Source organism: Hypanus sabinus, chromosome 20 (assembly GCF_030144855.1).
Source record: "Hypanus sabinus isolate sHypSab1 chromosome 20, sHypSab1.hap1, whole genome shotgun sequence".
Taxonomy (NCBI): Eukaryota; Metazoa; Chordata; class Chondrichthyes; order Myliobatiformes; family Dasyatidae; genus Hypanus; species Hypanus sabinus.
The window spans coordinates 4,846,060-4,863,539 of NC_082725.1; the positions used below are offsets into that span (position 1 = coordinate 4,846,060).

General features: G+C 41.2%; 1 protein-coding gene across 13 annotated transcripts in view; it reads right to left on the reverse strand.

The window, feature by feature from the left end:
* LOC132378242 (thyroid hormone receptor beta) overlaps positions 1-17,480 on the reverse strand; it is a 220,174-nt gene that overhangs the window by 82,235 nt on the left and 120,459 nt on the right. The window contains exon 1 of one of the 13 annotated variants that reach the window (XM_059944988.1): positions 5,233-5,554. The exons of the other annotated variants lie outside the window; for them this stretch is intronic. Within the exon in view, the coding sequence (XP_059800971.1) occupies positions 5,233-5,554 (322 nt within the window). Of the gene's footprint in view, positions 1-5,232; positions 5,555-17,480 lie in introns of those variants that run through there. 13 annotated transcript variants of the gene reach the window in all.

Consider the following 17,480-nt stretch of genomic DNA (forward strand, 5'->3'; position numbering starts at 1 on the left):
TGCCATCTTGGACAATGTCTCCCATCCACTCCATAATGTACTGGTTAGACACAGGAGTACATTCAGCCAGAGCCTCATTCCACCGAGATGTAACACTGAGCTTAATAGGAAGTCATTCCTGCCTGTGGCCATCAAACTTTACAACTCCTTCCTCGGAGTGTCAGACACCCTGAGCCAATAGGCTGGTCCTGGACTAATTTCCACTTGGGATTATTTACTTATTATTATTTAATTATTTATGGTTTTATATTGCTATATTTCTACACTATTCTTGGTTGGTGCGAATGTAACGAAACCCAGTTTCCCTCGGGATCAATAAAGTACGCCTGTCTGTCTGTCTGGGTTCCTTCCTGATGCTTTGGTTTCCTCTCACTTTCCAAAGACGTATGGTGTAGGGGTTAGTGTGTTGTAGGCGCACCGTATTACTGGCGGTACTGGTTGGCTTCCCCTGCACATCCTTGAACTGTGTCTGTTGTTGATGCAAACAACACATCTCACTGTGTGTTATGATGTAGATGGGACAAATAAAGCTCATCTTTCTTTCTCTCAAGAATGCCTGCAAAGAAACTGAGGTCAACATGTAACCTTTTACCAAAGACAGATGCATAGGTGATGAAGTGTCCGCAGCTCATCTTTTTGGAAAATAGATTCACATAATTTTAAACTTTATCTTGACTTTAATTTAGATTATACCAAAGAACAATAAATAATACTTGTGTCTATAAACAAGGAAGAAATGTTAGTTTCAGACTAAGGTAATTCTCCAGTGCTTTGTAAACCATAGAAACATAGAAAACCTACAGTACAATACAAGCCCTTTGGCCCACAAAGTTGTGCCAAACATGTCCCTACCTTAGAAATTACTAGGCTTACCCATAGCCCTCTGTTTTTCTAAGCTCTATGTACCTATCCAAAAGTCTCTTAAAAGACCCTATCATATCTGCCTCCACCACTGTTGCTGGCAGCCCAGAAACACAGATGTTTCTGATGTGTAGATGTTTCCCCGCGTAAGATTTTCAATATTTGAAATGATTTTGCTTTAGGGAAAATAGTTTTTCACTATGAATTCCATCCGAACAGTAAGCTTGTGAATTGATTCAAGTGCCATCAAAAAAATTACTAACATTTATTTGTTTCTATTTTTCAACTGAACCCCACCACCTCATGTTCATGCCTATCATGGCCACTGGGCCATATCTTGCAGCAGTGTGTGTTGGTGTTCCACTAACACCTCCGCTCTTTCTCTGAAAGTACCACTTTGCATATTAACTCATCTTGCCCAGTTGTCCGTATTGATGCATGAGCCTAGATTGAGAATATTGGAACAACTACATGGAGACAGAAGAGAGACTGCACATGCTGTAAATACAGAATGAGTCTCCAGATAAATCTGACTGAGTGGTGCCACAACCAACTCTCACTCAATGTCAGCAAAAATCAAGGAATTGATTTTTGACTCGAGGAGGAGGAAAACAGAGGTCCGTGTGTCAGTCCTTATTGGAGGATCGGAGGTGGTTGGGTCACCAACTTTAAATTCCTTGGTTTTATTATTTCAGGGGGTCTGTGCTGGGCCCAGCACTTAAATGTAATTATGAAGAAAGCATGGCTTTATTGTTATTATTTCTTACTTTTCTTCTGAATTTGCACAATTTGTTGTCTGCCCTGCTGATGTGGTATTTCATTATTCTATTATGGTTCTTGGATTTAGTGAGTATGCCCACAAGACAATGAATCTCAGGGTTGTATTATGAGATATATGTACATTGATAATAAATTCACTTTGAACTTTTAACTTATGACACACAGAAACATGGTGAACTAACCTAACAGCAACACTGCAACAATTATATGTTACATTTCAATGTGGCTTCTCATCAGTGAAGGCTGAAAATCTCTTCAATAACCAGGTGAGCTAAAATCTGTGCAGAATGGAGCGACATGGTGGTGGAGTGAAGAGCACATTGCTTCACAGTAACTGCTAAACTAGGAGGTTACTGTTGGGGGTGGCGGTGAACACAAAGCATTATGGCCGGTATCAGTCGGCGGTAAGGAGGGTACGGCATGTGTACACCACAATGTTGCAGATTCCTCCAAGGATTGAGATGAGTGTCCAGAGGTGTCCATGGAATCATAGTGTCATAAGACAAGGAAACAAACAGGTCCCGTAGCTCACCAAGACTTCAAAAGTTACTGATTTACACTCATCCAACACATTTATTATCCCTCGTCTCCCATCAATTCAGAATCAGGTTTATTATCACTGTAATTCATGAAACCTGTTGTTCTGAGGCAGCAATATAGTGCAGTGCTTAAAAAGTTACAATAAGAAATACCAAAAAATAAATAAATAGTGCAAAAAGAGCTAAATAGTTAGGCAGTGTTCATGCTTTCACGAACCATTGGGAAATCTGCAGAGGGGAATAAGCTGTTCCTAAAACATTGAGTGTGGGTCTCCAGGCTCCTGTACCTCCTCTCTGATGGTGGCAATGAAAAGAGGCCCTGTCCTGGAAGATGGATGCCCTCAGTGCTGGGGAGGCCAGTGTTCATGGTGCTGGCTCAGTCTACAACCTTCTGCAGCCTTTTCTGACCCGGTACCGTGGCCCCCCCCACACCAGACGGTGCTGCCACTAGACAGAATGCTCTCCACGGTACAGCTACAGAAATCTGCAAGTGTCTTTGGTGACATACTAAAGATTCCCCCAGATTCTCCTCCTCAAAGCACATTTACAATGGTCAATGAACATACGAGATGCCGGTCTTGGAGACATGAGGGGGATCTGAAGTAGTTGCCGGAAGCCCCTGTGGTCAAGGGTTCATGCCAACTTCATAGAGAAGGCACTGAGGACTAGGATTAAACCTGGCTTGCTGGAGATGAACATTGGGAACTCCCTCAGAGTGCAACTGTGTCAAATTAAATTTTGGTAACTATTCCATGCTAATATGCTTCGTCATTATTTTAGCTTTACGCACTTAGAACATAGGACAGTATAGGCCTTTTAGACAATGATGTTTGGCCAACCTTTTAAACTACTCCAAGATCAATGCAACTCTTCCATCCTACATCCCCCTCCATGTTTTTATCATCTACGTGCCTACCTAAGTGAGGTGGCAGGGTGGAGGTCTGAGGCACTCCTTCTCTCTGCTCGTCTGCAGGTCACCCTTGGCAAGGGGTAGCACCTGCTTAGTCCCCGATCAGTGTCATGAGTGGATGGTTGTGCATATCACGTCCTGGTTATGCCACCACTGAAGCCAAGCAAGCCAATCTCTGAAGAGTATTGATAATGGCTGGGGTCACCCGTCTTGTAAAGACACTGCCCCGAAGAAAGCCAACCACTTCTGTAGAAAAAATCTGCCAACAACAATCACGGTCAAAGGCGACGACTGCCCATGTAATAAGACAGGGCACATAACTAATCAGCTAATCTAAGAGACTCTTAAATATCCCTAATGTATCTACCTCTACCACTACCCTTGGCAGGGCATTCCACACACTTTCAGCTAATTCTTCCTCCATGATTCAAGATAAATATGAGCATAAACAGATAATGGAAATGCAATCATAGTGTGGGTTAGAATCAGGGACATCTTCAAAAGGTAACCATTATGAAGGGCCCTCACTACCCAGGATATCAATTTAAAAAAACAGTGATGCAAAGGAGCCACATAGAACACTACAGCACAGTCACTGGGCCTTTGGTCCACAATTTTGAGCTGACCCTATCATCGTTCGAAGATCAATCTAATCCTTCACTTCCACAGTCTTCCATTTGTCTAATGTATCTGTCTCTACCACCACCCTGGCAGTGTGTTCCATGGACCCACCACTCTCTGTGTGATATCCCTCCTATACTTTCCCCCAATCACCTTAAAACTATGTTCTGTCATATTAGCAATTTCTGCCTTGGGAAAAAGCCTCTGGCTATCTACTTGACCTGTCTCTTAACAAACTGTACACCTCTATCAGGTCACCTCTCGTCCTCCTTCACTCGAAACAGAAAATAATAATAACTGATTTATAGAGCAAGTTTCATACTGATGATGTATGTAGTTTAAACTGCTTTACAAGAGGATAAAGTGAAATGAATAAAAGAAAGTAAAAGACAAAATTATGTTAGTTGTAATCCCATATTTTCTGCTAATTTTACCTTCCAGAAGCTTGTATCCCCTTTGCATTAAATACTGCTTCTCCCATCACATCTCTTATTTTTCTAGACAGGTAAATCCACCCTAGACAGAATAGTCAGAATGCTCTCACAGCTTCCTTATACTACTGCACAAGTCACAAGATCACGAATATGACACTTGATACCGTAGCTGATTTCTTATTAATTTCAGATTTCAGACCATCTCTTGCTCGACCAACTTGCCTTCCATTTGACACTATTATTGTCACCGCCCATTTGATGCTCCTTCTCAGTTATGAATGGCTTTGGATTAGCACTCTGGAAAACAATTTCATATTTCTGCTTTTGGCATTGGCAAATCAGTCCCTTTTTGATTTACTTTCTTATATAATCTCTTTCGATATTGCGTTTCGATGTACATGTGAAAGATAAATCTAAACCTGAATCTGAAGCTTTCCAATGTTACACTTGAAGTCAGATTTTTCAATTTTACAAATAATTTTTAAAAATGGGCACTGACATGCATCGAACTAAAACCTATTTACAGTAAATTGATAAAGAATAATGTTCAATTGTCACTGTGCAGAGTAAGATTTTCAGCTATTTTCTGCCAAATATATTGATAGGGCCATTTATTTACAGAAATAATTTTTTTTAAATGTACATCTTTGCCTAGTGAGTTACACTACAATACAAAGCTCCTAATAAATTTATCGATAATACAGTGTGGTGCAACTGAATTAAAACTATGCTCCGTCAAAATTTTGCAACATTTTCAACCCAGAGATAAAAATTGTGAATGAAATTTTGACCTTACAGCATGTTACGGAATGGCAGGTAATTTTATAGCACACCAATACATTAAGCCTTTACATTATTTCATAACTTGAGACCACACTTTCGTACTTGCATTGGAATATAAGAAAGTAATTGATTCAGAATTTCACATCAAAATAGTTCACAAATTTAAGCACGAACTTGGGTATTCGTGCAACTGATAAATCCTCACAGACAGCAAAACATTCAACCAGACACTTCTATTCAGGGTTTCTGGGAATCAGACAGGACAAATCAGAAGATGAAAATTAGGTTTGAGAATGGATGGTACCTTTTCTTGGAGAGAATGATGGTGATTCTTCTTGACAAAAAACACCTTTGCCATCACTAAAATATTCAGGCTGGCCGAAGCGATTCATACTTGTATTCATGTTACAATACTCGTTCTTGAACTCGTTTCCAGGGAAACTGGAAGGCTGATTCACAATCCAGGTCTGGTCCATGCAAATGTTGCTCCCGTGAGGAGCCAGAACATTATAGCAACCATAAACCTGGTTGTCCTCTCGGTATCCACAAAATTCTGGTGGCTGCATGTAGCAATCACTGTTGATTGGCAGTGGTGCCTCATATATATCTTGCACATAGTAGTTCATTTTACAAGTCTATATGGTGCTTCCAAGATAAACTTAGAGGACTGATTATCTTGTGAAAAATATTACCATAGAATGATGCACCTCAACATTGAAGTTAGGCATTTCTTGTGCGTGCGTACCTCTCTGAGTGCTGAAATCCAATTTATACACAGGTGCTTGCAACACTCCCTGCTGATAGCTACACGACAAAGGAAGCAGAAGGAAGACAGCCAAAGCCAAGGGCCTTAATCTGTGATGGGGTCCAATTCGGGTGACAGACAGACGCACAGTCAAGTAGACTACCGTCAGACAGTAAGCTCAATACTGAATCAATACTGTCCAATCCATAATCTTTTCTTAAAATTACCCTAATCCACCAAATCAGAGTGTATGTCAAAATATGAATTTAAAATGTTCATGCTAATTTTGTAATGTTAATAAAGTAATAATAAATCCATGAAATTCTACTAAATTGTGTTTATAACTATGCTATCATAACTTAAACACTTATTAAGTCCATTGGTTGTTTTAAGAGTATTAAGTTGTTCTGTAATGAAGCACATTAACAATTTGTTTTAAGGATCTGTTCGGAGTCTCAGAATTCGCCCCATTAAACAGATAATCAATCTACTGGCTAAAAACAATTAATTTATTTTTATTATAAGAAATATGGATAAGTAGACTTAAGGGCTAGGAATAAAGTTAAAAAAATCAATAACAGCATGTACCACTGATTACAAACTAAGACTCGCAAAAATTCATTAGCCGTATTGATCAGAGTATTAGCCTTATGCCAAGTTAGCTCGACAATGATGATTATATTAAGCAGCTCCCAGCAGACCTTTAGCAGATAAAGATATGTGCATTTTAACAAATTAAAAACACTTAAAATATTACTGATTTCAAATAACAACCAAATTCAGTTTTAATGTTTAATCAGTTGTAAAATCCTCAGTCTGAGTGACACATCAATCAATGTGACATTGAATTATGTCGGAAATTCAGATTGGGTGGGTGGCAGGAATTGGAACTGGGTGCTGTGAAGGATTTATACCGAGTAGGGTCCAGAGTAAACTGAAACACTTGACAGGTAAACACTACAAAAAGTGCCAAGGCTATACATTTAAGTTTTAATAATGCATATGAAAAAGTTTTACACAGATCTAATGAAAACATTTTTTCTAAAGTTAATCACTATATAACGAGAGTCAGGCAATAAGACTTTAACGCGATCAAATCTGACATCTGTTGGTTTTGAGGTACTCCAAGGTAAAGGGTGGCTTAAATCTGTAGGAATCAGGCGATTATACCAGTTTAACTTTTTCATGAGGTGAAACACTTTAATCTTTCCTACGTCCGGCAAGTCTAAATCAACTTCAATTGAACGTTTGTTTGTTAGATTATTTCAAAAGAAATGAAGTTGAGTGCATTTTTTAATATTCCTTGGATCCCAAGATCAAAGTTCAAAGTAAATTTATTATCAAAATACATATATGTGTTCATATACAATCCTGAGATTCATTTTCTTGCAAGCATTCACAGTAAATACAAAGAAACACAACAGAATCAATGAAAAACCGCACAGCAAAACCTTTGCTACCAATTAGCTGTAGCCAGATGGTCAGAATATCAACAAGGATCAATTTTATTCACCATTTACATTTACATTAGGAACTTGCTATGCACCAAAAAACAATAACATTCAACAATTAGGAGTGTGATCACTCGAGCTGAGTATGATGCCCTCCTAAGAGGTTGTCTATTGGTGGGTCCTCAGGTGGCCGTAGAAGCCAATCTGGGATCCACATATTCTGGTGCCGTGTGGGCACGAGAAAGTGGAGGCTGTGGTTAGTGACGGGGTCTTTTGGTTATTCAAATTCAACAATTATAAAGAATAAAGAAGTATATGAAAATAAACTAATGATTAAAGTACAGACATTGAATAAAATCTGCATTAACACATAAGTGCTGGCAAGTATTTACAATATAAACAGCATTGTTTAATGTGTGGATGGGGGGGTAATAGAGGGGGTGGGTGGGGGTAATTAGAATGGTTGATGGATTAACTGCTTTTTAAGGTGGTGTGAAAATTTTTGACTTAAAAGCCCTACAGTTCTTTCCAGAGTGAGTTTTTGGAAAAGGCAGTTTGCAGGGTGCACAGTGCCTGCTGCAATTTTTTCTGCATTTCTTTGTCCTGGACACATACAAGCCCTGCAGTGATGGTATATACTTCAACATATTGAGAACTTGCAACTCGTTAATCTAAAAACAATTCACACTGAACACCAAAGAGTGAATTAATGAGAAACTCCATAATTAAACATTTTAATACCACTATTCTCACCGTTTATCTTTGGTGAGATACGTCTCTACCAAAGGAGGTGTAAGGTGCTCCTTCCCTCCGCTCGCCTGCAGGTCGCCCATGGACAGGGCTAAAACGCCACCCCGATCATGGTCACGTGAAGCCATGGGTTCAGGTGGAGCAGGCGTGAGGGCAGTAGAAGCTTGGTCGTATAAGCAGCTGGTGCACATCACAAATCCTGGTTATGCAACCACTGGTGTCTGGTAGACAATCTCTGAAGAGTATTAATAATGGCTGGGGTCACTTGTCTTGTAAAGACCCAGAAGAAGGCAATGGCAAACCACTTCTACAGAAGAATTTGCCAAGAACAATCAGACCACGATTGCCCACATCTTATGACACGGCACATAACAAATGATTCTTACCACATGAAACCTCTTAATATCGACAAAGTACTTTTCTCCTCAACATCTTCACCTTTAAAGAACACTGCTGGTAAGGACAAGATGATCTCATTGCTAACATTTTTAAAACCCATGCAAGAGTTGTAGGAGCTGGAAACTGCAGTTAGATTGGTTCGCTTCTTTCCAAGTGTACCTTCATCCAGGTTGAAGAATTGTCTGGATGATTGTTGCATTCACGGTAATGTAGCAGTTTGCACAACACTTTATAGTTCAATTCCCGCTGCTGTCTTTGTGGGTTTCCTCTGGGTGCTCTGTTTTTTTCTCACATTCCAAAGACGTAGTGGTGGGTAGGCTAACTGGTCATTATAAATTGCTCCCATGATTAGGCTAGGATTAAATCACAGAATTGCTGGATGGCACCACTTGAAAGGCCAGAAGGGCCTATTCCACTTTGTATCTCAACAAAATATATAAAAAGACTGTGCTTCCAATGCAATGAAGTAGAAGTGTCATTTAGAGTTACCTTATATGGAAGTGTACATGAACGAGACATCGTGTTGGGCATTGTTGCTTGCAGAGAACCAGGTCCTGTGTTGCTGCTGCAGATTTTCTTATGTTTTACAACAGCATTTTGCAGTGATGCTGTGTCTCGGGGGAAGAAGTCGTTACTGCCTTTATGCTGCACAGACACTTCTCTGTGCTTCCCGCTAACAATGAATATTCAGAACTGCGACTTTGCTGAATTTATTGCACAGCTAAGTCATCACCTGAGGACCTTGGGTTCAAAGCTGGCCATGAATTTTCAGGATACAAGAAAAGTGGACTCAACCTCAACTGACATCATTCTTATCGCTTGCTGTCCTAAGGCACACCCAGCTGCCCCAGCCTGACACCTTCTGCAGTCCTTTACAGACTCCTCTGCATTCTCACCCGATCCTCTAACTGGAATGATTAAATAGTTGAAGAAGAGGTGTATTATATACAAAATAATCATGAGATTAAAATAACACAAAGTAAAAAAGACCATCGCAAATGCTGAAATTAAGGCCATTTCCAAAACAAAAACTGAATTCAAGGCAGATGTAAGCTGACTCTCTGCCCCACTTTCTGTCTCTCTCCCTGATGCTCACTCTCTCTCTGCCCCACTTTCTCTCTCTTTCTACTCTCTTCTACTCAGTCTCTCTCTCTGATACTCACTCTCCCTCATGTTCACTCACTCTTTCTCTCCCTCATGCTCTCTCTCTACACCACTTCCCCCCCCTCTTCCTGACACTCACTCTCTCTTTCTTTCCCTCTCTCTGTCTCTCACCGACAACTGAGTTCCCAATAGAGGCCTCACATGATCATTTACTCATACCGCTCAAGGACAAATCAGAGTTAAAATACCTTCACTACCATAAACAAAATGCCAAAGGCTTTGTTTCAGCCCATTTAGGAGGTCAGACAGTTCTGTTCACTGGGACAATGAAGAAGAAGCCAAGTCCCATTGGCCTCTGACAAATATGAACAACAAGTGAATCTTGATTAAATGGACCCAGATCCAGATTCAGATCCTGAGTCATGGTTATTATCATTGATGTATATCACATGAAATTCATTGTTTTGCTTTGGCATTTCAGTGTGAATACATTAGACCATAAGACATAGGAGCAGAATTAGGCCATTCAGCCCATCAAGTAGGCTGCACCATTTAATTACAGTTGATCATTTCCCACATTTCCCTTACTCCCCCTCCCTCATTCTACTAAACACCAATGAATACAGGCCCAAAGTCATCAAATGCTCCTCATTCGTTAACCCTCTCATTCTCGAGATAATTCTCACAAACCTCTGGATCACCTCAAATGCCAGCACATCTTTTCTTAGATAAGATGCCCCAAACTGCTCACAATACTCCAAATGTAATTTGATCAACCCCTTAACAAAGCCTCAGTATTACATCCTTGCTTTGATATTTTAATCCTCTCAGAATGAAGGCCAACATTGCATATGTCCAATTTCACCTTCTCAACATGTCTGAATCTAATCGTTACCTCATTACCGGTAATTCAGCTTTAGGGAAACCAGTTGTTCCAGTTTATCAGCATGTAAGTGTCATAAGAAAGCGGGCACAATAGCACCTCTTCTTTGCTAGAGGTTTACGTAGATTCAGCATGACACAAGCTTCTATAGATGCACAGTGAGAGTATGTTAACTGGTTGCGGCATGGTCTGGGATGGAAACACCAAGACCCAGGAATGAAAAAGGCTACACAAAGTTGTGGATACAGCCAGCCCATCACAGGCAAATCCCTCCTCACCACTGAGCCCATCTATAGGGAGCACTGCCACATCCATGATTAAGGACCCCCAACATCCAGGCCATGCTCTCTTCTTGCTGCGAGCATCAGCCAGGAGGTACAGGAGCCTGAGGTCCCACACCACCAGGTTCAGGAACAGTTATCACCCCTCAACCATCAGCCAGGAGGTACAGGAGCCTGAGGTCCCACACCACCAGGTTCAGGAACAGTTATCACCCCTCAACCATCAGCCAGGAGGTACAGGAGCCTGAGGTCCCACACCACCAGGTTCAGGAACAGTTATCACCCCTCAACCATCAGCCAGGAGGTACAGGAGCCTGAGGTCCCACACCACCAGGTTCAGGAACAGTTATCACCCCTCAACCATCAGGAAGGAGGTACAGGAGCCTGAGGTCCCACACCACCAGGTTCAGGAACAGTTATCACCCCTCAACCATCAGCCAGGAGGTACAGGAGCCTCAGGTCCCACACCACCAGGTTCAGGAACAGTTATCACCCCTCAACCATCAGCCAGGAGGTACAGGAGCCTGAGGATCCACACCACCAGGTTCAGGAACAGTTATTACCCCTCAACCATCAGGAAGGAGGTACAGGAGCCTTAGGTTCAGGAACAGTTATAATTATCAGGCTCCTGAACCAGCACTGATAACTTCATTCACCACAACACTGAACTGATTCTACGATCCCCAGAGTCCCTTTCAAGGCCTCTTTATGGCTCATTTTCTCAGTATTATCTTTATTTGCACTGTTTGTCTTCTTTTGCCCATTGGCTGTTTGCCAGTCTTTGTTTACATATAGTTTTTCATAAATCTATTGTACTTCGATACTTTGTAACTGCCTGCTAGGAAAATGAAGCTCTAGCTAGTATCTGCTGACATATACAGTGGATTCTGGTTAATTGGGACACATCGGGACCAGTACATTTTGGCTCAAATAAGCAGCTTCCTCAATTAGTCAAAGTTTCATGGAAATAGATAAAAATGTATAAAAAAGACAAAACTACCATTTAACTAAGTAACAAATTATGTATTTAAATGAAATACAGAACAAATTAGTACACAGACAATACTATGATAGTACTATAAAACTGTAGTTTCTAACAGTTATTGACAGAGGAATTGATCCACAGTGTACACTTTCTCCTTGGAGTGATGGAGGATGAGAGGTGACCTGATAGAGGTGTATAAGATGATGAGAGACATTGATCGTGTGGATAGCCAGAGGCTTTTTCCCAGGGCTGAAATGGCTAACACAAGAGGGCACAGTTTTAAAGTACTTGGAAGTAGGTACAGAGGAGATGTCAGGGGTGTTTTTTTTTACACAGAGAGTGGTGAGCGTGTGGAATGGGCTGCTGGTGGCGGTGGTGGAGGCGGAAACGATAAGGTTTTTAAGAGCCTCCTGGATGGCTACATGGAGCTTAGAAAAATAGAGGGCTATAGGTAAAGCCTGGGTAGTTCTAAGGTAGGGACATGTTCAGCACAGCTTTGTGGGCTGAAGGGCCTGTATTGGGCTGTAGGTTTTCTATGTTTCTACACTGCTATGTTCTTTTGATTGTCTGGTGAAGGGGTTTGTTGTGTCCATTCTGGGGCAGCTCACTCACCTGTGGGCCCCACTGGACACTCAGCTCCCACCTTTACCTCCAAGTAGCTGTTTACATGTGACAGCCGCCATGCCCCAGTACACCATTCCGACAGGTGGACTAAACCAGGTAAGGGTAGCCGGTGAACCACATACCCTGGTGAGATAGGGACATGCTTATCGAAGGATGTAAAGTCTGCAGTGGCAGACTGGGTGCACAGGACCTAAGTGAGATCCAACAACCGTTGAGAGCGAAGCACTAGACAAGACATAGAAGAAATTATGGTCATCCACTAAAACCAAGGAAGTCCTGAGTTTGTGACGACTACTCGTACTGGCGGGCCCACACTTCAAAGGCCAAGAGAGCGGACCTGCCCCAGTGCAGCGGTTTTTCCACTTTAAAAACTTTCCCGCAGGGGTCTCTTGTCATCGTTGGATACAATGGACATCCAAAATTTAATATAAAGCATAATGAGTCAAGTGTAGGCTTGCTTGAGATGTTGATGTATTTTGGTTAGAGTTTATTTAAAATCACTAATCCATAGACCATTTTCATGACTTTGTAAATGACATTTTATTTCTAAAATCCAGTCAATAATTTACACTTTGGTGAGGAACAATTACAACAAATGCAGAGACTCTACCTGCTTAATGAATATCAATTTATCTTATTTTTGCTTTGTAGCTTGTCACATCAAAGCACTTCTCTTCTGATGCACACAGACTATTTCCCTAATGAGGATAATTCTGATTTGATTTTCGTAAACAGCTTGTTCTTCTCAAGCACTTCTTTCCCGGAGTACTCAGCAACTATGGTTATACTTCACAAAGTCATCAAAATGTTCTTGAATATTAGTAATTAGTAATTTCCATGAACCGTTCCCACAGAGAGATCGGCACAGACTAGATGGGCCAAAGGGCCTGTTCAGTGCTTTATGACTGTAGGGCTGAATGAACCAATTTTGTTCCTACGTCTTATGGTCTTTTGTAGAATGTTAATATTACACAGACTACCTTTTTGGTAGTGCCTGTCATGTGACCAGAATTAAAACTAGTGGATTCTAACAATGAGTTGCTCAGAACTGGACAGAATTAATATTCAGTGGCCACTTTATTAAGATATACCTGCACACCTGCCCGTTTATGCAAATATCTAATCAGACACTCATGTGGCAGCAACTCAATGCATGCATAAGGCATGCAGATGTGGCCAAGAGGATGTTTTTCAGACCAAACATCAGAATGGGGAAGAAATGTGATCTAAGTGACATTAACCATGGAATGATTGTTGGTGTCAGATGGGTGGTGTTCAGCCACTGGATGTTTTTTTTAAAACACTGTTGTGCGTGAAAATTACTGGAGATCAGCAGTTTCTGAGATATTTAAACCATCCCATCTGGCACCAACAACCATTCCATTCTTTGTGAATCCTATAATCTGTTGTGTGTGAAAATCCCAGACGCTAGAGTTCCCAGAGAATGGTATGAAAACAAAAAAAAACCACATCCAGTGAGCAGCAGTTTTGTGGGCAAAAATGTCTTGTTAATTAATGAGGGAGGTCAGAGGAGAATGGGCAGACTGGTTCAAGCTGACAGGAAGACAACAATAACTCAGATAACCATGTGTTAAAACAGTGGTGTGCAGAAGAGCATCTCTGAAAACACAACAAGCTGAACCTTGAAATGGATGGGCTACAGTAGCAGATGACCATGAACATACACTCAGTGGCCACTTCATTAGGTACAGGAGATACGCAATGAGCTGGCCACTGACTGTAATTAACTACAACATTGTGACTGTATTTTTAAAATTGCAGTAAATATACCAAAGGGTTTAGAACAATTTTGCACCAGCTTAACAGATAACCAATTCTTCTTATGCTAAAAACCATATTCTCCTAATTTGAAGTGAACTACAATCTATGAGAACTGAAACCTTTTAATGATCACAGGAATAAAATGAACTCAAAAAAGGATTAAATATGGTAATCATGGTCGATCAATAGGTGTCAAAAACACTTTTTATCCCATGATTAAAGCTTATACATCTGCCTAAGTCTTATCGACCTACTAAACACCTGACTTTGTACTTAAAGTAGCTTTGACAACTAAGAGAGGGAATCAGCTTATCAGTCAAGTATTTTTAACATCTAAGCAGAAGCTAGTGTTCGATTCTTTTCCGAAACACAAGAGGTTCTCCAAATGCTGGAAATCTGGTAGTGCTAAAGAAGGGTCTAGGTCCGAAACATCAGCTGTTTATTCATTTCCATAGAGGCTCCAGTATTTTGTGTGTGATGCTTCAGTCTTTGTTTTTGTTTATTTTTCCTCTAAGTTTGACACTGTATGCGTGGGCTTAATTTCCATCTCAGTGGATGACTTTTTGACATTCACATTGCAATAAGCATGGGTGTCTAAACAACATCAGATACTAAATGCAAACTGACTGTATTAAAGATTCAAAGTACATTTATTAGCCTGTGAGGAGTCTGTACATTCTCTCCATGACCACATGGGTTTCCTCTGGATGCTCCCGTTTCCTCCCACAGTCCAAAGACCGGCTGGTTGGTGGGTAAATTGGCCATCAAACACCCAACGTGCAAAAAAAGATCCAATTGCGCAAACAGCAAAAGGCGAGTGGACAACACATACAGAGTCAAACATCAAACCAGGAGTCCAGTAGTGCTTACTCCAGTTCAGTGCAGTGCCACACCACCAGCCCACTGCTCCCCAGTCCACACTGATCGTCCCCATCAAACAGCTCAAAAACAGCAAAAAAGGATTTAACCAGAATCCAGGAACACATGCAACATGAACCTCAAAGTCACCCAAAATGAGTCCACAGCTTCGCTGATCAACCCTTGCAACATGGATCCTAAGACTCCTACGCTTTCCTTTGACAGCAGCTAGCAAGAAGGTGAGGAAGACCGGTCAAACACATTAGAGGCTGACTTCAAAATATTTAAGAGATGTGCCTCTTAATGTGAGAATCAGAATTAAACTTAAGCACACAAGATTCAGCAGATGCTGGAAATCCAAAGCAACACACACAAAATGCTGGAGGAACTCAGCAGGTCAGGTAGTATCCATGGAAATGGATAAACAGTCGACGTTTCGGGCCGAGACCCTTTATCGGGAAATTGACATAATTTCTGAGCTTGCATTGTGCACTCTGTTTTTACCCACCCTCTGAGGCCTTGGATACAACATCCCCCAGTGTTGCTGCTGGGACTCGACTGGCCTCACTCTCAGCTTCACCTTCAGTGACGATGCATACCTTCTCCCAACCCCTCAGAAATAAACCCACTCCACATTCCTGCTCACTAGCAAATGTACGAGTTAGTCAGGAGCAAGTCAGAAGCCCCTGGAGCTTACCTGTCACTCAGTATGACCATTGCCAATAAAGGAATAATTAGAATTAATACCAGTCGGGAAGTGTAGAGGAGACATGAGCTAAAAGCAGGGCAGTAGAGATGATTCAGCAGTGAATCATAACTTTAGTAATTGACCACAAAATAACAAACCACGAGGGGCCACAAAACAAGAGAGAACAAAAAGCACAAAATAACAGGTGACAAGGTAAACTTCAGACAGGGAGAGTGAAACTGGCTGGTTTAAGGAGTGAACAAGGACTGTGACTGAGAACTGGGGTTAAATAGGCTGCAGGTGATGAGTCTGGAATGAGAGGCAAGTAAATCCTATTACAGATATCCCACCCTGCAAAAACTAATTTCAGGGAGGTAGCACCCCCGTCACCTCACCCTTCCCCCGGTCGACCTCCAAGGGTTCATGTAACATTTTGTTTAGTGATTTTGTCTAGTCTGTAGACCAAGTTGGGTATGTGCAGAAAATGTGACATTAAAATATTTACTTATATTATCATGGAGTCATTTTTTAATTCTATTACACCTTCAAGCAAGTCTACAGTTTGGTCTCATCGCGTAGGACATCAATAGAGTCACTCCTTAGCAGCTAGCCGGCTAGTTTAAATAACATTAACTATGCCAATGAACGAATTACACCTGTTAAACTCACCTCAACATGTCTTTTACATTTTAACCCACCATGGGCAATAGAAAAGTCACTGTTGCAAACAGTGCAGCGAGCAACACTGTCATTATTTTTGAGGTCAACTGTAAAGCCCGCTCACAGAGAAAACTGATAGGTCTCCTTACCACGAAGGGAGACCAATCAGGATGCTCCCTCTCGCTCCTCCTCTCCCTCTCATAAAAAATCGATTTCCAGGATAATTTGCAGGCGTCAGGGAGCCGCTATCAATATGTGGGAGACTCCTGGAACTTCCGGGAGAGGTGGGATGTTTGCTATTAGCTGGATAGAGACAGGGAGGTGCTTGTATGTGAAGGCTAGGAAGTATCTGAGGGAGCAGGCCTGGAAATATCAAATATAAAACTATCTGTCCCCATTCACCCTATTGAACCCCAGTGCACTGATATCCCTAAATTAATGTTCTGGCTGCCTCTCCAGTCGGTCTGATTGGAACTGTCTACTCTTGGAACAATCTGTACAATGTGAGCTGCTCTAATTGGCAACTTGGTTTAGAAGGCTGTTGGATAACTCAGTTAGTTAGTTTTGGTCAGACATTATTCTTACTGAAGTGTGCTGAAGTGTTGTAAATGCTAGTTTATATACATTTGTTCAATTTGCATAGCACATTTTAACAGTATCTTTATTGCCCCTTGGGTATTTACATGAACAGTGGATAAACAACACAAGAGATTCTAAAGACGCTGAACACACAAAATTAAAGTTAATATATTTCGAAAGCCCTTTTACCTTTTGTATCATCTTGCCACTTGCAGTTGGTGCGTTGAACAGAGGTCGCATCAACCAACAAATAAAATTTACAAATTTGACGGTGCAATTAACTAAACAAAAATTATTTCTAAAACAATTAAAACTATATAAAAATTAACACAAGTTAGTAATCTTGCAATCTGCACAGATCTTTGTCCCCCAAGAGTATTTCAGCATCTATTTGAGAATACCGTGGGTGGCCTCGTAGTGTAGTGGTTAGGTGAACGCTTTACAGTACCAGCGAGGCGTGTTCAATTCTCTCTGCCATCTGTAAGGAGTCTGTACATTCTCCCTGTGACTGTGTGTGCTTTCTTCAGGCTTTCCCCCACGGTCCAAACATGTGGCATTTAGTAGGTTAATTGTAAACTGTCCTGTGATTAGGCTCGGGTTAAATTGGGGGATTGCTGGGTGGCACGGCTCAAAGGGCTGGAAATGCCTTTTCCACCCTATACCCAAACAAATAAGTTAACAAATTAAAAATCCAGGTCACTCAGAACTTTCTGCTGAGCATTGTGGGCATGTGTGGCAACATTTTCAGGTGTCTATCTAAACA